The sequence below is a fragment of the Camelina sativa genome, chromosome 2, assembly GCF_000633955.1.
Source record: "Camelina sativa cultivar DH55 chromosome 2, Cs, whole genome shotgun sequence".
Classification (NCBI taxonomy): domain Eukaryota; kingdom Viridiplantae; phylum Streptophyta; class Magnoliopsida; order Brassicales; family Brassicaceae; genus Camelina; species Camelina sativa.
The window spans coordinates 3238585-3259754 of NC_025686.1; the positions used below are offsets into that span (position 1 = coordinate 3238585).

Genomic DNA, 21170 nt, shown 5'->3' on the forward strand with positions numbered 1-21170 from the left:
TTGACAAATTATCCAAAAGTTTGATTAACAATATATATGAAACATTTATCTATTTATTAAGCAACGGTTTCAATTATATTTCATTCTAGAATACATATTCCAGTTAGGAGATTTAAACCTGCAAGAAAGCTAAAATACAAACGTGAGTTCAACATATAAGATGAAATCTAAGATTGTATATTTGAATATGCATGCATTAAAAACTTGTACAGTTGTCCCTAGCTTCATATAATACTGGTCTAAAGTCTAGACCCCAGATTAATTCCCAACGCCAGATAATAAATCTTAAACACTGACCTGACTCCTGAGGTTACTTTGTTATGAAACTAATTAGTTGCTCGTTAAATAAATCCACATCAAAATTATAGCTGGTGAGATATCGTTATCAGCTCCTCATACTAATATATGTGTCGTATACATAGACAAACTAATCATTGATTAGTGATTATATTCCATCCTGAAATGTTCCTAAATAAATATTTTTATTTAAAACTATATATAGGTGTAGATGCCTTTTCATGGTGCTCCACTTACTTATCTTTTACCTTAAGCCTGACTTAGTCTCCATCGTCTTCTCCTACTTCTTCCCTTGGCCTTCACCATCTTCGCTCTTTTGAAACTCTTTTTTTTTTACATAATTTCGTGAGAAATTATGTTTTTTCATTGAGATTCCTTGTGTACATAATATGTTTTGTGATTCATTAAGAGAGGCTTCACCAAAATATGAAAGAAGCATAGAATCAAGGGAGAGGCTGTTTCTCTATGCTGCTATTATTGTGTTTATCATTCTTTTTACAACGAGTCTATAAGATTACAGGTAAATTCCTCCTAATTAAGTTTGTAAAAATGTTCATGTATAAAAAAGGTTATGTAGTTGGTCCGAGTTTTGGAAAATTAATGATCGATGCATATGTTTCGGACTTTGAACTTAAATGTTTTGGCATTATGTGCTAAAGTTTAATTTTGACACTTAGATCTTTTATCAAACGAATAAATTCCAATCGTGCTCCATGGGAGAAACTTTATTCATCTATCATCACATGCATTCTATACCCTTATATTTTTATGATCTTCTGCTACTTTGTTTCTTTTTTGTATAGTATATGATTATAGTAAAACTGAAACCATACTTTTTTGGTTAAAAAAAAATATATATAGCACTTTGAAGTAGGAGAGAGGAGATTGTTGTTGGGCTTCTTCAATCTTGGCAATAGAAAGGACACATAGTTTTCGGGTAATCGAGTTTTACGGAAGAATAATCCAAGAAAACTTCTGCATATAGTTCGGCGGTTTTGTGATCTTCACCTGTTCACCATGTCAGTGAAAATGAAGGGCATCTATAAAGGCTTCAAATGTATCTCTCAAATATTTGGTAATACTCTTTACCATCTTCTCTCCTAATATAATTGACTATTAATTTATTTCTCGTCTTGCTGATAGTGATAACTTGAGCAAATCATATGAGTAAAAAGTTATTTTTGTTTATGGAACAAAGACATTAATTTGATCAATTTTAAGCTGTCAGCTTATATATAATAGGTTCAGTGAAATTGCTAGATATATGGTGGAAGTTTATTTGCAAAATCGTAGATAAGTGGATTATGAGTTTGGGAACCGTTTAAAGTCTAAACTAGATTAAATATTGTGATATACTCCCTCTGTATTAGAATAGATGATTTTTGGAGACTTTCACATAAATTAAGAAAAATATTTAATATCTAGCAATAAATGCATTATTATTTATAATAATATATTTTCATAATTATTAACCAATAGTAATTCATCAAAGTTTTTAATTCTCAATCAATGATTCTTGAAATTTGTAATTTTCTAGTATTAATTGATAAAAATATACAGAAAATCAATTATTGTAATAAAAGAAAATTTTCTAAAACCATCTATTCTGATACATAGAGAGTAATTTACAAAGTGTGTTGTTTGATTATTTTTAAATACATGCGATATTACACCCCATTTGATTATGTACGATTTCATCTTCTACTTTGTAATATAGTTTGATGTGTATAATTAATGAAAACATTTGATCACATATACAAAATGACTATTACATTGAATATTTTAAGATAATTTCATATCTTTTTTTTTAAAATACAATATTGATGAAATAAATTATTAACTACTTTTCAGCCGTTGAGAAAGAAAGAGATGAAATAGAAATTGGGTTTCCAACAGATGTAAAACATGTGGCTCATATTGGCTGGGAGGGTTCTTCTGGTAGTGCTCCTGGTTGGGTAAGTTTTTAGTGCTTTTTTGGCCTAGCTAAATGTGAAATTATATTTTTTCTAACAAGTAAAACCCAAAAAAACATATAAAATAATAAGTAATATCCATATAGCTAATTTATGAATATTTTCTCTATTATGAAGATGAGTGAGTTTAAGGTCGGAGCTGAGGTTTTATATCCAAGAGCATCATCTTTTAGTAATGCAAGACCTTCTACTTCTTTTTTTACTTCTTCTTCCACTGGTAAGTTATACTTTTTAATTACTGGTTTTTTCTTTCTTTTAAACTGGTTGTACCATCTTTATTTTCTTAACAACAATGTTTGTCCATCTTATGTCTTCTTTACAATATTTTTAGCTAGAATAAACTAATTACATTGTTATGTTTATAAATGTAGATTTTGATCAAGGATCGAGTCAACGAACAATATCTGATACACTAAGAGATATACCTCCAGTTACTCCATTAAATTTACCGAAAAATAACAAGAAAAATAGTAGAAGAAAAAAGTCAGCTTCATCAGCATCATCTCCAAAATCTTCAAGATCATCCATATTATCCAAATCTTCGTATAAATCAACTGTATCACGACTAATCTAGAAAATATAATAACAGATGGAAGATAAAAAAAAAAAAAACAGAAGTTTGGTCATCTTTGTGCATACTTTAAGGGATTTTGTTTGCATTTTCTGCTGATTTTTTTTTTGTTTTTTTGTTTTTACATATGTAGACATGTTGTATTGTTTGGAGTTTGGTTTCTTTAATGTAAACTTAGACAGAATTAGGGAAGGAAAATTGTATGAAGTGATGGTGAATTTGAGTGGTTAATTAGCTAGCTATAGCGAAGTGTTTTTTGTTTGTGTCGTTTGGGAAAAAAAAGTCAAAACAGAAGAACAACGAAAAGGAAACAAAAATATAGTTAGAAAAGTTAACTGAACATATAGAAACACCAAAAAAGAGATAGACCTTAACATCTTGCATCCTCTCAGCTCTCGAATCCGGTTGTGAAGCCAAACAAGATCTCCAAAAAGAGACTGGAAACTCCATCTCGAGTAACACATTAAGTCATTAACAATTTGATCGATAAACTTTGGCAACGGAGCAAAACCTTTCTTAAAAAAAAAACGATTTGCATGATCTCACAATTTTTTTGTTATAATAGCTAAACGTCCAAAAGAACAAATTACTTAGAAATTGTGTCAATCTGCGGCACATTACTTCAGCATTTCGTATGAATTTTAAGTTTGTACTTCAGCATTTATACATATCTCTTAAAAATTCTTTATTTTTGGAAAAAGGTCTCTTAATTAAACTATAGAGTGTTGCTAGTAATAACTCTTATAAATATAGCATATTCTCTCCAAATTTCACTTTGAAAATTAATGAAGAAGAAAAATGGAATCTATCAACAATACATTAAACAAATACAAGTTCGAATGAAAACAAATTCAAAATTCAACTTGGAGAATGTGGGGCCAAATAAAATCTCAAGATAAACTGAAATGTTACTCCTAAATAAAATTAAATGATTCGGTCCCATGTATGTGAATATAGCACCCACTATATATGGCTTTTCATTTTATTTTCCCCATTTTGTAGTTTATTTTCTTGTTATTGACTTTGAAGTTTAAAGTGTTCCAATGGTTTAGTAAAAACAAAATTCCTAGTAGAGGTTACCTTTTCATATAGAATACAACTGTCATAAAATGACTTTTTTGGAAAAGAACTATCTAGATATGTGCTAAAATGTGAAAATTAAGTCAAGAATCTTTCTGAAACTTTGTTTTTTTTCTAAATGAAAATAATACAACTTCTTTAGACAGAAGAAAACAAAAAAATATTTGTGTATATCTATAATTTTACGCAGTTAATGTCTTACAATTCGAGATAAGAAAATAAATATAAGAAATTTCAAATTTATAAGAAACAAAAAAATATATGTAGAGTCAATAAATGAGTTGGTTGGTAAGGTAACAGTAGCGCACTCTTTCCCACTAGCTTAATAATTTGAAGGTGACGTCCCATTGCTCCAAGCCTTTTCATCTTCATTCATTTATTTAATTACCCCGTTAATTGTATTATCCTTCTAAATTTTACACATTCTGACGTTTTTCCTTTAAAATTATTAAACTACATGTCATTTACTACATTCCTATCTGTTAAAAATGTTTTCATATTGGTTATATAAATGATACACATAAAGCAAATCCACCCCGGCCCGAGTTTTCAACGACATATGATTTGTTTTCTTAAATAATATCAGAGTGATGTTCCATTTAAGTACGTATTCACCAATCTAAATTGTCATTTTCAGATTGGTCCAAACAAATATTAATCAAAATTCGAATAAATCGATGTTAATGGTATTGATGATAGATCCTAAGTTTGCAAGACATGAGTGCACTAAAGTGTGCATGATTTTATTATATCATCATCTTTCTCGCTACATATAAAACATATATATAGGGTCACAATCCATTTCTTGACTCTTTAAGAATTTAACCTTGAGTGCAGTACTACTTGAGAAGTGAGAACCATAAGCCACTAGCCAAATAAATGTTTTAGTGTCGATGAACTTTGTAAAATGGTTTAGAGGGTAGCGGAGATATTTTCAACATAATTTAAAACTTATTTATACAGCCGAAATATTCGATGTACATCTCCAATGTCTCCTCTATCTATAAGTTTGTTCTTCTCTATACAGTTTGAAAATTAATTAGTGAAACTCTATATATTTACATATACATAAATCATGTAAGTTTTGCAAACATTTTTAACACACCAAATATATTACTAACAAAAAAATGTCTACATATATATAGTTTGATACTACTTCGAGGAAACTCTTATCAATATCACAGTTTCTTCCATTGATCATAGTATCAAGCACATGCAATGGAGCTCTGATTTAGTAGAATATAATGTGAAAGTATATATTTCTTTTTTTTGTCGCATGTATTTATCTCATTTAGATGTAAATATCAATGGTTCTGATACAGTATTTTTCAGTAACTTAAACGCTTTGTAGTAAATTATAGAAAGCCATATTATGTAGTATGTATACGTATCAGAATGTTAAGGACATTAATTATTCTCTCGAGACCTAGGGCCACTAAAATTGATTTGTTCTTAAGAAGAGTTAGAAATACTTAGTTGGAAGACCTAGTTAAGAACAAAAAACATTAATAATGAAAGAAAATCTCTTTCATTGATATGTCCTCGTCCATGCGTCTATATAGTTCTCGCATATAAGAATATCTAGTCCCATTAATACGAAAAAAATAAATATCATAAGCTTAATTAACATTTGAGCAATAAAAACCATTTATGTATGCATGCATACAGAACATACATTTAGACACAAAAACTCACTCTGCACGCAGGCATATTGTAGACTTGTACAGCTAGTACTTAACTGATCAATTTAATTTTTGAGAACATATATAAAAACCACACAATGACAATAACTAAATCTTTGTTAACCTAAATAATACGTTGTTGTTGTTATAGATGAGGTAGTATGTGGAAGCCGAAGAAAGACAGCTTGCATGTAAGAAATACTAATTCTATTTCGTAGGTTAAAGGTTTTTTTTATATCAACCCATAGAGATAGAGGTATGAGAATCCATAAGGTGAAAGAAAAACAGTGAATTTTATTTGTATTATGAACTTAAATTAAGCTCTCTCTATCTCTGTAATAAAGATATAGAAAGGATAAGTAAGTTTCTCTCACTAGAGCATTAATGGAGCTTTAGAGAGAATCATAAATGCATTTGCAACCTCTCTATGCGCTCTCATCAATAACTCCTTTTTTCTTATTGCAACTCCACATGTTCCTCTTTTTTTTCCTCTCTTGTCCTCTTCTTCTTCTTCTTCAACAACAGACTTCCATTGTTTCTTAATACCTAGCTAGCGCAATAGCGCTCCCCCGGTTTCAGATTATCCCAAAAAAACCTGGTTTTGGGGTAACCGGTTTGCCGGATCCATTGCAACCAACCCTTATTTTACTTCTTTTTGCCAACGTCCCCGATCTTCTGTTCTACAGGGAATAAACCAAAGATCACTATGAATTAGGGTTTCACTGTTTCTCCAAAAGTAAGATCTCTCTTTCTCTCTCTAAACGCATTTATGTGTATGCATCTTGGGTTAGGTTTATAGATCAGATCCATATATGTGTTGCATGTTGTTTCAGAAGTCTTTTTAGATCTTCCATTTTTTTTTCGTTCATTGTTTTTTTTTTATAAATATGATCTCGATTCCTATGATTTTACCTGTGTTTTTATTTTATTTTCTCTGAGATTGTTTTTGTTTAGTTTCATATTTTAATGTTTTTTTGTGTCTTTTGCGGAGACTTATATGATCTAAGACAAATAAAATTATAAAAGCGTTACGAAAAAACTTTCTTGGAGTTAGGAGTTCAAAAGGAGTTTGACGAAATCTACTTGGTGGTTGTGTCACACAAAAAAAGGACCATTGACTTATTGTCAACGCTTTAATTAACCCTATATACTATATACTATTATTTTAATCACTTTTAATTAATCAACCCTATTTTAACATTTTTCTACTATAAAATAATTTAGCCTTTTTCATTTGTTTTTAGTATTTCTTTTTTACTAGAAACGGTCGTTTTTAGTGCACAGAGACCAAGGTCAATTTAATTCTTTAATAAATTCAGTTGAGAGATTAGAAACTTGTGAATCCCGTTCTCTCTCTCTCTCTTCTCTTACTTACGTAACATTATTTTGAGTCGACAAAAGAGAGAGAAGAGCATTAAACTCGAACCCAAAACTTCAACCAAACAAAGGGACAAAAGAAAAATAACTACAAAGAGAGATCTGTCTTTAGGGTTTCAAAGCTTACTTAACAACTCAGGGTTTTCAGATCGAATTGAGTAAGTATTTAAGCATTTAAGTTATACAAGCTAGTGTTCTTCTTATCATTTTCTTACTTTACCCCAAATTAGGGTTTCTTAAAAATCATAACTCTCTCTCTTGCTTCTTGCTCCACCGTATGCTAGATCTGTCCGATAGATCTGATGTTTTGAGAAGTCTTGTGACTTTCAAGATTGATTTTGTCTTCTTCTTTTTTGGTGTTTATGCACACACACTCGGACATATACGCGAAAATATTATCGATGGATCCATCTGTGGAAAAAAACTATCTAAATATCATTTCTAATCTAATTTTTGTTTGTTTCTTGATCTCATTTCTTGTTTTTGTAAGGCCGTCAATTATATAGTAAAACTATATGTATCCTTCTTTTTTTTTTCTTAAAACTTTGGAGGAAAATAATTTACCTTTCTCTTATTTTCTTATAAAATATCATTGTGGATCTATCGTTCAATTGTTTCCTCATATTTTCATCACATTGTTTGTAAAGTTAATACGTTAGATCATGTTAAAATTGATTATAGTTTATTGATGTGATGTCATAAAGTAAATGTTAATATAGTTTTTATATGTAGTTGTGCCTCCGTTTTGTCAAATTATCGTTCTTCTTTAGCTTAAACAAAAATTGAATCGTCCTCTCTAAGTTTTGTTAAACGTAAATTTTTGGGCTATATACATAATTATCTAAATGATTCATCTTATATATATTACAAGAAAAATGGTGCGTAAAAACAAACCCGACATTTTAATTTAGTTAACGGTTAATTGTGAAAAAATGATAATGTTACTAACAAAAGGTAAATGAATAGTTCCATAACAACTATAAATATATAAGTTTCCCTTAACATCATTATTCTCTTCCATTTCCATAATGATCTTCTTTTTCTTCATTCTATATACATATGTGAGCGTTTCATATATATTTTAACTAATTTGATTTTGATTTTTGGCAGTGGAAGATATACTTGAAGAAGAAAGTCAAATCAAGAAAATATTTTGATCCGAACCTCGAAGATTTGAAGGAAACCAAAGTTGACAACTCCAAAAATCCATTTCTTATTTAATATCTAGTTGATTGATCAGAGTCGATCCAACCATCACAATGTATCATCCAAACATGTTTGAGAGCCATCATATGTTCGATATGACCCCAAAGAGTACCTCCGATAACGACTTGGGAATCACCGGTAGCCGAGAAGATGATTTTGAGACCAAGTCTGGTGCCGAAGTCACCACTGAGAATCCTTCCGGTGAAGAGCTTCAAGATCCTAACCAACGTCCCAACAAAAAGAAGCGTTACCATCGCCACACGCAACGCCAAATCCAAGAACTCGAATCGTAAGAAAATACACTTTAAACTCATAGCTCAATATGTCACATTAATAGAGCTAGTTTCAATCTTATTTACTTGTAGTATTTTTTGGATTTTGCAAGGTTCTTTAAGGAATGTCCTCATCCAGACGATAAGCAACGGAAAGAGTTGAGCCGTGATCTCAATTTAGAGCCTCTTCAAGTAAAGTTTTGGTTCCAAAACAAGCGCACACAGATGAAGGTTTGTAACAATTAACCTATACATATATTATTTTGATTTCATATATTTGTAGTTTCATATTAAGCAAATTTTTGTCACACTATGTTGTGTGTAATAATTATAGGCACAAAGTGAGAGGCATGAGAACCAGATTCTAAAGTCAGACAATGATAAGCTAAGAGCAGAGAACAATAGATACAAAGAAGCCCTAAGCAATGCTACATGTCCTAACTGCGGCGGTCCAGCTGCTATTGGAGAAATGTCGTTCGACGAACAGCATCTCAGGATCGAAAATGCTAGACTCCGAGAAGAGGTATCTACATATATATTTTGTCTATATGCCTAAAATATTTGAAATATTGGATTCTGAATCTATTACCAATTCATCTACAGATTGATAGGATCTCTGCTATTGCTGCAAAATACGTTGGGAAGCCATTAGGTTCTTCTTTTGCTCCATTAGCGATCCACGCGCCTTCTCGTTCGCTTGATCTTGAAGTTGGAAACTTTGGGAACCAAACAGGATTTGGAGGAGAAATGTATGGAACAGGGGATATTTTGAGATCGGTTTCGATCCCTTCTGATACTGATAAGCCTATAATAGTTGAGCTAGCGGTTGCAGCTATGGAGGAACTCGTGAGAATGGCTCAAGCTGTGGATCCTTTGTGGGTTTCAACTGATAATTCAGTGGAGATTCTCAATGAAGAAGAGTATTTCAGAACGTTTCCGAGAGGAATAGGACCAAAGCCATTAGGATTGAGATCAGAGGCGTCTAGAGAATCTGCTGTTGTTATAATGAATCACATCAACCTCGTTGAGATTCTCATGGATGTGGTAATTAAGTTAAATTCATTTCTTGATCTTGAACCAACTTAACCGTTAAAAATGATTGAGAAAACTAACTAAGGTTTTAATCTTTTGATGTGGGTTTAAGAATCAATGGTCTTGTGTTTTCTCTGGGATTGTGTCAAGAGCCTTGACACTTGAGGTTCTTTCGACTGGAGTTGCTGGGAACTACAATGGTGCTTTGCAAGTGGTATGTATATAGGTTTAATTACTTGCTTCTCAAGAAATGTTATAGTGATCAATTTTTAAATTTCTTTTTGGTTTGTGTCTTTGGGTATGTAAAGATGACAGCTGAGTTTCAAGTTCCGTCACCGCTAGTCCCAACGCGTGAGAACTACTTTGTGAGATACTGCAAACAGCATAGCGACGGTTCTTGGGCTGTAGTTGATGTCTCTTTGGACAGCCTTAGACCAAGTACTCCAATCTTAAGAACAAGAAGAAGGCCTTCAGGTTGTCTGATTCAAGAATTGCCTAATGGTTATTCTAAGGTACGTATAACATCAGGATATACAAAGGGTTTAAACTGTATATATATGAAGTTTAGTGTATAAAGTTTAAATTTATAAAACTTATGGGGTGATATTTGAATTAAAGGTTACATGGATAGAGCATATGGAGGTAGATGATAGATCAGTTCACAATATGTATAGACCGTTGGTTCACTCCGGTTTAGCTTTCGGTGCGAAACGTTGGGTGGCTACACTCGAACGACAATGCGAGCGGCTCGCTAGCTCCATGGCCAGCAACATCCCTGGTGATCTTTCTGGTATGGGCTATTTAGATAGTTTCGAATATATTGGGGCTGAATTGAATGAGAAGAGTTGGTTTTAATTTTACTCATTAGGTCCTTATAGTTAATGGTAATTAATATGATGCAGTGATAACGAGCCCTGAAGGAAGAAAGAGTATGTTGAAGCTAGCTGAGAGGATGGTGATGAGTTTCTGTAGTGGCGTCGGCGCGTCGACAGCACACGCTTGGACAACAATGTCGACAACAGGATCCGATGATGTTCGGGTTATGACCCGGAAGAGTATGGATGATCCGGGAAGACCTCCGGGTATTGTTCTTAGTGCAGCGACTTCGTTCTGGATCCCTGTTGCTCCCAAACGTGTTTTTGATTTCCTCCGTGACGAAAATTCAAGAAAAGAGGTAATGCAACATTTACCGGTCCAACCAATTCTGGTTTACTCATTTTGAGAGGGTTTTTAATTGAATTTTTGATGCAGTGGGATATATTGTCAAATGGAGGTATGGTTCAAGAAATGGCTCATATAGCTAATGGTCACGAACCCGGGAACTGTGTCTCCTTGCTTCGAGTCAATGTAAGTCAGAGATTATTGAAAATCAATAGTTCTCTCCTTAGTTTCATCAGTTTCAGATTCTAAAAACTTTGTTGTTGTTTGTAAACAGAGCGGAAACGCGAGCCAGAGCAACATGTTGATACTACAAGAAAGTTGTACGGACGCATCAGGATCATATGTGATTTACGCGCCTGTGGATATAGTGGCGATGAACGTGGTTCTAAGCGGGGGAGATCCTGATTACGTGGCGTTGTTGCCGTCTGGTTTTGCTATTTTACCGGATGGTTCGGTGGGAGGAGGAGATGGGAGTCATCAGGAAGTGGCTTCTTCTACTTCTTTTGGGAGTTGTGGTGGTTCGCTTTTGACCGTTGCGTTTCAGATTCTTGTTGACTCTGTTCCTACAGCTAAACTCTCACTTGGCTCGGTGGCTACTGTTAATAGTCTGATCAAATGTACTGTGGAGAGGATTAAAGCGGCAGTTGCTTGTGACAATGGAGGAGCAGGAGGAGCGTAGTTTTGTTTTTCAGGTATGATGAATCCACAACTAAGATCTTAACTCAATTTGATTCTTGTGGAGCAAGTAACAAAAATATCGAAAGGATTCTTATCATGTAAAATTTGTGTTTTGTGCAGAAGTAAGAATAAGAGAGTACGAAAAGGAAGTATGGAGAAACATAGCGGTTGTGGTTTTTTTCTAATTTTGTGTGTGTTTTTGAAATCCAAAGGGAGTCAAGAACGCACCTTTTGCGTTTAATTTCATCTCGGATTTTGATGAAAAAGGGTAAAGAGGTTCGGGTATTGACTTCTGCTGGAAACCACGGTTTTTAGGATTCTCTATTTTGCGTCGTTGACAGTTTTTGAACACTTATGGGGTTTTTCCCTTTTTGTGTTTCTCCGACCCAAGTGTATGTTTCTTTCTTGTATTGTAACCCCTTTTGTTGCAGTTGAAACTTAAGGGTTAAAAAAATCTTTGTTATTAGTAATACGTATTAGTTTCCTATTAACCCTCTCTTAACCCTTTGGACCGATGAACCATTTTTCTAACCAAGCTAAAATTGATAATCATGTGTTCCAAGCCTTATATTTTGGTTGTAGACTTGGTAGGAAATTACAGGTATATAAAAACTGAAATTCAAAAGGTTCGGATAGAAGAAAAGTAAAACCTTTTTCATTATAGACAAAGTCAAGAGAATAAAAGACCCTCAATAGAGTTGTTGAGTTAACTCCTACATAAAAAGTAAAACTGAGACAGGGAAAGCTCTAACGAAAAAACCTGAAACTGGTTCTCTTAGCAACAGCATCTACGAGATCCAACTCATCATAGGAAATTTGTTCACACTCGAATATCAAATCTTCCGGGCTTTGCCTGCAATATCTAAAATTGAAAAAAGAAGACAATCTGAAACAAGAAAGAAACAGACAGTACATTCCATATACATGGGGGAACTACCGCTGCGACATCTGACTTTACTACTACAAGCACCCTGAGGTTAAGGTGTAGCAGTGAATGCAGAACAGTTACACCATATCCATGTCCTTAGACACAAAAGGATTTTAGAGGCATAAAGAATGATAAAAGATGTGGGTGTAAACCTCTTTTTTTCTTTTTAATGGTACATTGGAGAAAGAAGACTCTCTCCATCGTTTCTTTCCATCAGTGGTATTGTGTGACTAAGTGCACATAGCTGATGGAAAAATAAGAATGTAACTTAAATGTAGTCAAGAAAAAGACCTAAAAGTCGGTCTAAGGGATCTAACTCCGCATCTTTTTTCTCTGACTACCCTCTTCCATATCACCCTGAAATATAGTCAATCATGAAAATTACGAGGCTGAATAATAATATTTTAAATAGCTTAAACGATGATGGACTCAATTGCATTATAACTTATGAACAGACCATGAATGCAAATGAGAGGATACATAGAATGGCTTACCCCATTTGACTCTGGCCTGCACTTTGCATGCACTATAGGACCTAACTGAGACTTGTCCAAATCTTCTATTGATCCTTCTGGAGCATTCATGTACACCGCCCCTTTGTACATCCATTCCTCAGTTTCATCACTATAAAAGTCTTCAAATAGCTCACCACATAAAGCACATGAAGTTTGGTCTTCATCTGCAGGAACTGCCATCTCTTCATCATCCTTCTTTTCTATTGTTGGCTCTGTGGGTAAGAACCCTGGTACTGCTTCAGCTCCAAGTGCCTCTGCACCACTAAGCCACATACTACCACTTACAAACCATTTCCGAGAAGGATTCTGCTTATGATTCTTGGACATCCTGTTCTTGGTTACATGCCAATCCATGTGCTTACTGTGCTCTTCTTGGCACTTGAAGCGTAGACCACATGTTGTGCATTGCCTAGGGAGATCCCCATATAGAGCACTGATTGCAGACTCATTACGTATCTTGAGCATGTCCGCATCAAACTCAATTCCCAATGATCCCTGAATAAATAAAACAATTATTATACAAGATAAAGCACGAAGAAACAAACTCTCAAGCAGTAGAAGGGATGACATGATTTGAATAAATTACCTGACCAGTAGGCTGATTGTTCAACGAAATCAAACCTTGAGCCATGAGAGAGCCAATCAGACCAGAGAATGCGCCGCCCGGCTGTTGACTAGAGGCTCCCAGAGAAGCATTTTGAGAGATGGATCCTATTTGAGATAAAACCCCTGATGAAAGAGGATGCATGGCTTCCCCACCATGGATTGATAAGGATGGTCTAATGGTCGAACCTTGTGGAGGGTACCCATGACTTACGTGGGGTAACAAAGATTGCATCGGCCTTGGATTCATAGCAGATGAAGAAGGCAAATAATTAACTGGCATCTGATTCTGTTGATTTATATCATTAAGATGACTCTGGGAGACCTGGTTCTCGGGCCTATATAAAGGCTTACCATGCAAGCGGTTTGACATCGCATTACCAGGATTTCCCAAATGATGCAAGTGAGCTGAAGGTACAGGGAGAGAGTTGGATCCTCTAACACTCAAATGGGGCCACGTCCCATCAGGAAGAGCACGATCAAAACGTGAGTTAATATCTTGAATGCTATCAAATGGAGGAGCCCCAAATTCACTGTTTGATGAAACTAATCCCATAGATGAAGTCAATACTTTTAAGTCCTTTCCTGCTCTTGTATTAACACGGTTGGATGAATGGGGGAAATTTTGTGACAAATTCCAGTTTTCTCGTAGCTGATGACTTCCACCATTCTTAATGTCAGAATCTAAATGAAAATCACTTGTGTTTCCTACTCTGAGTCTAGCCCTTACACTTCCTAATGCTGGGTTAGATGATCGCAAATATTCACCGGCTCTGCTACGATCTAGGGTAGGGCTCATATCTTCCCAATCGAACTCTTCTTCCTCAGTGTTCTGCCATGGTGTAACCATCTTACTGTGGATGCCATTCATATCGCGAATTGGTTTACTTATGGTTACGTGTTTGCTGGTGTCAATTCCATATGCATCTATCAAAGCTCTAGGTCTTTCATGATCATTTCCTTGTCCTAAGTTTTCCCTTCTTCGCCATTCCATATGTTCATCATCTCTGCCAGTAGGTCGACCCATTCCATATTTAAAGGCTTGATTAGAAGGAATAGCTCCATCACTGAACCTCTTGGGAAAACCATCTGCTGCAGGGCCATTAGGGTCAAAAGATAAAGGGTCATTAAAATTTTAAAGTCAATCAAGTTTTACAAGTCTAGAGATTGCAAGCCTAACGAGTATTACCTCCAGTCACAGAAGACGAGAGGGCCACACTTCCAGCTGTACCAGACCTTGGTCCAGACAAGGAAGATGGGCTCTCTAACTGATCGTCAAAATCATCATATCCACCGAGTGAATTTTGGCCATACACTCTTGCACTAGAATTTATGCCTCTCAAATTCTGCATGTCAAGCAGGAAATATGCATATCAGGTATAAGTTACTATGAGGCTAGCCTAATCGGATACCAGGTTTTCTTAGTAATGGAATTCGATATAAACACAACATAACTTCATGGTAGCAGACGCATCCATAGAAGAATGTCATCTCTGTTCATAATTACAAACAGAAAGGCTTACACTTTCAGCAGCTGAGGGCTCCAGCCTACGAAGGTATTTTGGATTAACATGAATGCCCCTAGTTGGTTGAGTAGGCTCAGAAGCCCCTAACGAAGACTGTTGGTTTGTTGCAGATGAAAGTTGCAGTTGCACTTCAATCTTGCGTAGTACAGGCGGTGGAAAAACACTTGACCAAGTCCCAAACAGATGGCGCATTGAAGGATGTAAACTCGGATGCGCTTGCCTGTATGCTAGACAGAAGACCTAAAGCAGCAGACAAAGAACCAAAACATCTTAATGACCATGCTTCATCCCTATACAAATCAATAAAGCAAACATCTCCTTGTAGCCTGCTCACCTCTGGTAGACGGGATGAGAAATAACGAACATAATCCCGTCCAATGTTCTTAACGATGCTGTCTAATAGATACAGAGAAGGCAACTTTTGCTCAACTGGAGCCTGCATATACAAGAAAATTTCTATCATAAAATTTCTGTATTCATGTATTCACAAACCAACAAAGTAACTCAGAAGCAGCCCCAGTTCACTAAACCACAAACCAAACACTCTTCTCTAATTCCACAATCAAAAAACCTACAGTGAAGCTTCAATGGCAGAAAAAAAACAAACCTCTAAGATTCGAGTGCAAATGGCATTAGCGATTCCTTCACCGTGTTCCCGTTGTTCACCAGCGATAATAGTGAGATCAGTAATAATAGGCTTGGAATTAAAAGTAAGCTCTCCCAAAACAACCTCATAAAGCTGAACAATCTCATCCATAACCGGAGGCAAAACCTCCTCACCACCACCGAACTCATCTTCACGCTGATTAAGCAGAGCCTTGAATCGGTCAAGCAACGACGGCGGCGGCGGCGGTTTCTGCGGCAACTCAACGGACATCGCTTTGCGACCAGTGGTGTTGGTGGTGGTACTGCTATTAATCGAAAGAAGCCTTGGATTGAGGAGTTTCTCTGATTCCATTCCCCCCTCCAAAATTCAATAGTGAAGAGTGATAATTAGTGGTAGCATAAGGGGCTAGGGTTTCTGTTCCACCATGGAAACTCGAATCGCCACCCTCTGAGAGAGAGAGAGAGAGAGAAAGAGAGATCGATAACGGAAGTTTTTTTTTTTTTAGCGAAGAGGATTTTTTTTTATTTCTCAATTTTGTATCTCTATTTTCTGTAAATCTCGCTTTTATCCTCTTTTTTTTTGTAAAGCTATCAACTACACCCAATTACTTTTTTACTCGTTTTGAGTTAGAAAAATCACTTTTACTGTGGCCTCCTCATTAATTTTACCATAATGGGATTATTTAATGGCACAGTGATTTGCCAAAACAATTGGTAGTCAACATTGTTACAAGTACAACTAATGTTACCCAACGAGATCATGTAAACTTTATAAAGACCCAAGTTCTGAGTTTAGGTATATGATTTTAGGTATATGATTTTCATAAAATCTAGTGATTTTCATAATGTCAGATACCGAGTTTTTTTTTGAAATTATGAAAATCTGAGTTTACATAACCCCATAAAATCTAGTGATTTTAGAATGTCATCTCGGTTTCGCACTATACATCGACGTAGTGACATTTTATTAAAATCTAAGAAATCATAAATGTCAGATTTTGTTCAATATAATATATACAAGTAAAAAAGAAATTGAGATATATAAACAAGAATGCTTCAATATAGGTTTTGTTTTATTTTATGAATTTTTTACCAACTTTATATAATTTACGGATTTGAACATTGTATCATTTACCGGATTGAAATGAGAGTATAAAATTAAGTGAATTAAATGTAAAATATTATAAAATATATAAAGTAAATCAAATAAAATCTACTTATTTTATAACTAACAAATTACTGTAAAGTTTACGCAAATATTTTCCAATAACTATCTAATTTTATTGTTATAATACTATAATCCAATTAATTACGTAAAATTTAATGAAATAATAAATTTAAAATAAAAATAATATTTTTTTTTTGGATCAAAATCCAAGTACTCTTTGTTTGAGATTCCCACTGATGAAGATGCATGCTCTTACATTTTTTTCTTTTCTTTTGTTAAGCTTATGATAAGATATTGACGTGACAACTAAGCTCACAGAATAAAGAGACATTGGGATTGTGGCAGAAGATCTGGAGATAAATAGTTGTTGGAGTTTGTTTACGTTTTTCATGATTGATAAATGTTGCGATGAAGACGAGATGAGTCTCTGGATCACGATCACCATGAGATTGTGATTAGAGGCTTCAGATTGGGGTAACCATGAGATGAGATCTTTATTGTTGTTCATATTTGAGTTCAAACTTTATCAGCTTGCTTGCATGTTTTTCTCCTATTGAACTATTTCTTAGCATGAATACTCGTCAAAGCAAAAATTTATTTAAAATCTCGTTACATAATATGAATCATAAATATATATATATATATATTTTTTTTTGGTAGGGGATGAATCATCATAAATCATCTTAGCGATATAAATGAGACAGAGATATATTTTTACGGCACAATAAGGTATAGTTCAGCTTTTATTTCGGTTTTTCTTTATCACTAAAATGCTTTGAGTTACCAATCGGGTCAATTTTTAGCTTTTTTGTTTGCCTCTCTTTATTTACGGGGTTGGTTTCCTTCTATCATTTCTTGGGGATACACACACTTGATTTTTGAAGTGTTTGCGATTGTTTATTTAACCCTACTATGTGTCTCGTTTCATTTCTTCGTTAAAGCATGGTTAGTAAAGTGTAACTCTGCGAAACTTATTGATCGCCTGTTTGGTACAATTAATGTATATTGGTTTTCTTAATTACTAATAGCTAATTAAGTACACTGTACACACCATTTCGCTCGTCCACACGGTAATATATCAACCGCAATTTACCCTTTTTCTTAAATAAACCATACATTTGTTTGTGTCTTAAATAAACACATAACAAGTTCCAATCCGGTAATAATCAACCACAACTTATTTTTCTTAAGTAAACCAAGATCAGCTGCCGCTACTCTGACGTAAAGATTTTGACCTTCTTCTGCGTCATTTCGGATATCCATGAGCTCCCCGGTCCACATTAGGCAACCTGACCCGCCTTGTCGGAGATCAGCATTCGCAAACGCAGTACAATTACAATCCATCTTGCACCTCTCCCTACATTCTTCCTCCTCCCCAATACTTCGGTCCACAATCGCAGTTCTAGTATCCGGCAACTTCATTCTCGTTAGCCCTAAAAACATATCTCCGCGACAGCTTAGTTCCGTCTTCCTCACGCATCCGTTTGACCAGTCATTCAACTCCCACGTACGAGGGTCCTTAGGCATGAATCCTGGGATACAAACACACAAGGGCTTTTTTGTGTAGTCACAGTAACTGTAAGGTCCACATACCTTGTACAGATCGCATTCATCTCTTGGCAAAGCCCATATCATGCTCCAGTTCGTTAACTGCGGAGTCCACGTATCTTGTTGGAAATGTCCTGAAGGACTCAGTCTCAATCTTGAGTAGGTATCGTGGTTGGTCTTGTTCATCAGGAATGTGTATGTGATCTCTTCGTTATTCATTGTGACATTATCAACCATGTCATTAAACTGTCGCCTATCCGGTATACCACCAAACCGGATTCCGTTCCATGGACCGGTCCGATACACTGGAACGTCTTTACTCCATAGAAAAAACTCAGGAACCCCTTGAGTTTCGAGTTTGTACGAATAATCACCACTCGCTGGATCATCAGGACTTCTCCAAGATCTTAGGAATCTGTTGTATCCAGTTTTAAAATCCAAACCAAGTTTCATTTCCGGAAGTAAAGTATCTGTCGGATAATCGAAACTCTGCCACAAAACTCCACTTGTGTCGTTGTTGTTGTTAGAGTATCTCATCACGAAGTTTCCGTTAGCAAGAAGCTCTGCCACGACTGGAGAACTCACGTCTCTTTTGGTGAGATTCGTTGACCAAACAGTGTTGTTGGAGTGATCGAGGAGTACGAGGTTGCTGTCGGAGATTTTTAAAGTTCCAATGGAACTGGAGAGAGGGCTGTCTCTGTTGGCAACCCATACATAAGTTCTCTCGGAGGTTTTCTTGTACCATAGCCCAAGATACAAACGAGAAGTGCCCGAGGAAGGTTTAAAGAAACCAAGCTCGAAGATATCACCAGGAGATACAATGGTTCTGTTGCTTGAGATTGTAAGAGAATCTGTAGGTGACAAAGTATTGACATGGATTGAAAACGCTGGACGAAAGAGAGTCAAGACTAGAAAGAAGGAGAAGGTGTAAAAATGGTAGTAGACGACGATGTTTCGTACGCCACCTCTCATCTCTCTCTCTCCACCAATTTCATTTATGTTCTTCTATCTTCTTCCTTCATTTATAGACTTTTTCATTTAGGGTCGATTGGTAAAATACATAAGACAAGATAAAATGTAATAATCAAATCATCTAATAAGGTATATAAGAACAAAATACAAATTTAATTAAGTAAAAGCATAATATAATATGAATGCATGCAACATAAATTTGTTGATGACTTAAATCTAATTAAGCTTACATGTATGTGCATAAAAACCATACATTATATTATTTTAAGGTTACCACTTAGCACATAAAGCAAAATGTGAATTCAACATTTCTTAATTCCTTGCATTTTTTTCCAACAAATTGTTGTCATTAGTCAATACCTTTTACCATTAAATTTACGCGTGAAATTAATTTCTCACTCAGCCAACATAACATATGTATGTTGTGCAGTTCAACACCATGTGGCATGTGTAGTGCTCTCAAGTACATCTTTTTATACATTAAATGTAGGCTAGAATATTATTTCGCATCTTATATGCTCGACGACTTTTATAAGATAAAAGAATCGTAGTATCCAATTAAGTCCAACATAACATACAATGTAACATAACAGGACCAATTTGTGATAGACCTCGGTTCTGGAGTAGCTGGTCAGATAACACCTTTAGACACTTTGCAACTCTTCCTGAATAACAAACACACACAAAAAGGTTCTAGTATAAGATTTCTCAACAAGGCCCATATACAATAAAGCAGGCCTGTTGAAAGTGTGTTGGTGTTATTCAATGAAATTAGCTTTAATGGGCCACAAATACAGAAGATCCACTAAATTTCGTTCACAGGACACAACTATATAGCCTTTATGTTAAATTAGGGTAAAGTAGTCTCTTAGTTTTGGCCGCCGAGCATATAATTTCTCTCTTTTCTGTCCTGTTCTCCCTTTTTTCATTCTCTCGTGGTTTGTTATGTTTTCTTCTCGACTTTATGCTTGATGTTGTATGATCTAGACTATATAGTAGCAAAAATGATTGGGTGGGATTATGAAAACACTTAAAAGAAATCTCAGTGTTTATTTCAGTGTTTTCATAGTCCCACCAAATTATATTTACTGTTATGTAATCCGGATAAGCGATCAATACATACTAACGCAAAACAATTAAACAAAGGTAAAAAAACGAACTACTCCTTCCAGCCATTTATAAGTTTTAATTGATTGATTTTGATTTGGATCTCGTATTTAAAAGTTACAACATTGTTTCTATTTTTTATTTTCTACCGATTTAAAAAAAAATTATAATCAAAATAATAATATTGGTATCGTTTGTAAAATCTCGTACTTCAAACTAATTATATGAAAAAAAAGTTTAACACGAAAAGAAGCTTACTTTTCTCAATTAATTTTACTCAGCCTTGTGGAATCGCCGTTGACTGTTCTTTCCCGTTTGTCTAGTCAATAACGACGTCGTTCGAAATATTTCTTATCAAGCCCATTAATAATGAATCAGGCCTGTTTATAGCCCATACCGTTTTATATCTTCTCACAAAAAACACACACATTAAACCCTACCTTTGCTCACTCAGTGTACTCCAGTCTCGTCTGCTCCTATTCCGACGCCTTTCTCTCTCTAATTTTCTCCGATCAAATCCATGTTTAGTAACAAATTCGCCGGTAAAACTTGTATCTATCACTTTCTCGTATTTTTTTTTGTTTCTGCTGTTTGAAATTTCAATCTTATATTATGAGTTATCCCGTTCAGCAGAGGCAAAGGCAGTGGTCTTCTGGGACGTCGATGACTACAAGATCCCTGATGGTCTAGATGCTGGCGAGGTTTCGAAGAACATCAAAGCAGCACTTGCGGATATAGGTCATCGTGATAAAGTCTCGACGAATCAGATCCAGGACAATGTGTTTGTCTCCGCTGGAATCAAAATCTCAGACGCGTATCAGAAGGTTGAGATTTATACATTGAAAACCAATAACTTTGCATATCAGAG

The 21170-nt window shown here is 34.9% G+C and overlaps 4 protein-coding genes across 6 annotated transcripts; 2 read left to right on the forward strand and 2 right to left on the reverse strand.

Annotated features, from left to right (window-relative positions):
• On the forward strand, window positions 552–3023 carry LOC104716358 (CRIB domain-containing protein RIC10-like). The gene is made up of 5 exons (XM_010433742.1): window positions 552–817; window positions 1159–1372; window positions 2149–2252; window positions 2388–2487; window positions 2642–3023. Exons 2-5 carry the CDS (start codon window positions 1315–1317, stop codon window positions 2842–2844), a joined length of 465 nt encoding a protein of 154 aa, XP_010432044.1. The 5' UTR covers window positions 552–817; window positions 1159–1314; the 3' UTR covers window positions 2845–3023.
• On the forward strand, window positions 6042–11820 carry LOC104716366 (homeobox-leucine zipper protein PROTODERMAL FACTOR 2-like). 2 transcript variants are annotated; one of them, XM_010433751.2, is made up of 12 exons: window positions 6042–6339; window positions 8091–8475; window positions 8572–8689; window positions 8793–8981; window positions 9062–9502; window positions 9603–9704; window positions 9799–10002; window positions 10109–10280; window positions 10393–10664; window positions 10742–10837; window positions 10926–11343; window positions 11450–11820. In XM_010433751.2, exons 2-11 carry the CDS (start codon window positions 8240–8242, stop codon window positions 11328–11330), a joined length of 2235 nt encoding a protein of 744 aa, XP_010432053.1. In that variant the 5' UTR covers window positions 6042–6339; window positions 8091–8239; the 3' UTR covers window positions 11331–11343; window positions 11450–11820. The 2 variants fall into 2 exon arrangements, with proteins under 2 accessions (XP_010432053.1, XP_010432055.1); XM_010433753.1 differs by lacking the exon at window positions 6042–6339 and adding an exon at window positions 6963–7138.
• Window positions 12223–16017, reverse strand: LOC104716385 (polyadenylation and cleavage factor homolog 4-like). Of its 2 annotated transcripts, none has more exons than XM_010433770.2 (7): window positions 15509–16017; window positions 15236–15337; window positions 14899–15141; window positions 14565–14721; window positions 13359–14464; window positions 12752–13267; window positions 12223–12614 (listed from the first exon to the last, which is right to left on the reverse strand). In XM_010433770.2, the coding sequence occupies exons 1-7, from the start codon at window positions 15857–15859 to the stop codon at window positions 12570–12572; spliced, it is 2520 nt and encodes an 839-aa protein (XP_010432072.1). In that variant the 5' UTR covers window positions 15860–16017; the 3' UTR covers window positions 12223–12569. The 2 variants fall into 2 exon arrangements, with proteins under 2 accessions (XP_010432072.1, XP_010432065.1); XM_010433763.2 differs by having other exon boundaries at window positions 13359–14467.
• Window positions 17777–19195, reverse strand: LOC104747850 (S-locus-specific glycoprotein S13-like). The gene has a single exon (XM_010469561.1). The coding sequence runs from the start codon at window positions 19193–19195 to the stop codon at window positions 17777–17779; it is 1419 nt and encodes a 472-aa protein (XP_010467863.1).

Coding starts and splice junctions, on each gene's coding strand:
- LOC104716366 (XM_010433751.2), top strand. CDS start 8,240: ATGTATCATCCAAACATGTTTGAGAGCCATCATATGTTCGATATGACC. Junction 8,476..8,571: donor CAAATCCAAGAACTCGAATC/GTAAGAAAATAC, acceptor GGATTTTGCAAG/GTTCTTTAAGGAATGTCCTC. Junction 9,705..9,798: donor ACAATGGTGCTTTGCAAGTG/GTATGTATATAG, acceptor GGGTATGTAAAG/ATGACAGCTGAGTTTCAAGT.
- LOC104747850 (XM_010469561.1), bottom strand. CDS start 19,195: ATGAGAGGTGGCGTACGAAACATCGTCGTCTACTACCATTTTTACACC.
- LOC104716358 (XM_010433742.1), top strand. CDS start 1,315: ATGTCAGTGAAAATGAAGGGCATCTATAAAGGCTTCAAATGTATCTCT. Junction 1,373..2,148: donor ATGTATCTCTCAAATATTTG/GTAATACTCTTT, acceptor ACTACTTTTCAG/CCGTTGAGAAAGAAAGAGAT. Junction 2,488..2,641: donor TTTTACTTCTTCTTCCACTG/GTAAGTTATACT, acceptor TTATAAATGTAG/ATTTTGATCAAGGATCGAGT.
- LOC104716385 (XM_010433763.2), bottom strand. CDS start 15,859: ATGGAATCAGAGAAACTCCTCAATCCAAGGCTTCTTTCGATTAATAGC. Junction 15,142..15,235: donor TCTCATCCCGTCTACCAGAG/GTGAGCAGGCTA, acceptor CTGCTGCTTTAG/GTCTTCTGTCTAGCATACAG. Junction 12,615..12,751: donor GCAGGCCAGAGTCAAATGGG/GTAAGCCATTCT, acceptor ACTATATTTCAG/GGTGATATGGAAGAGGGTAG.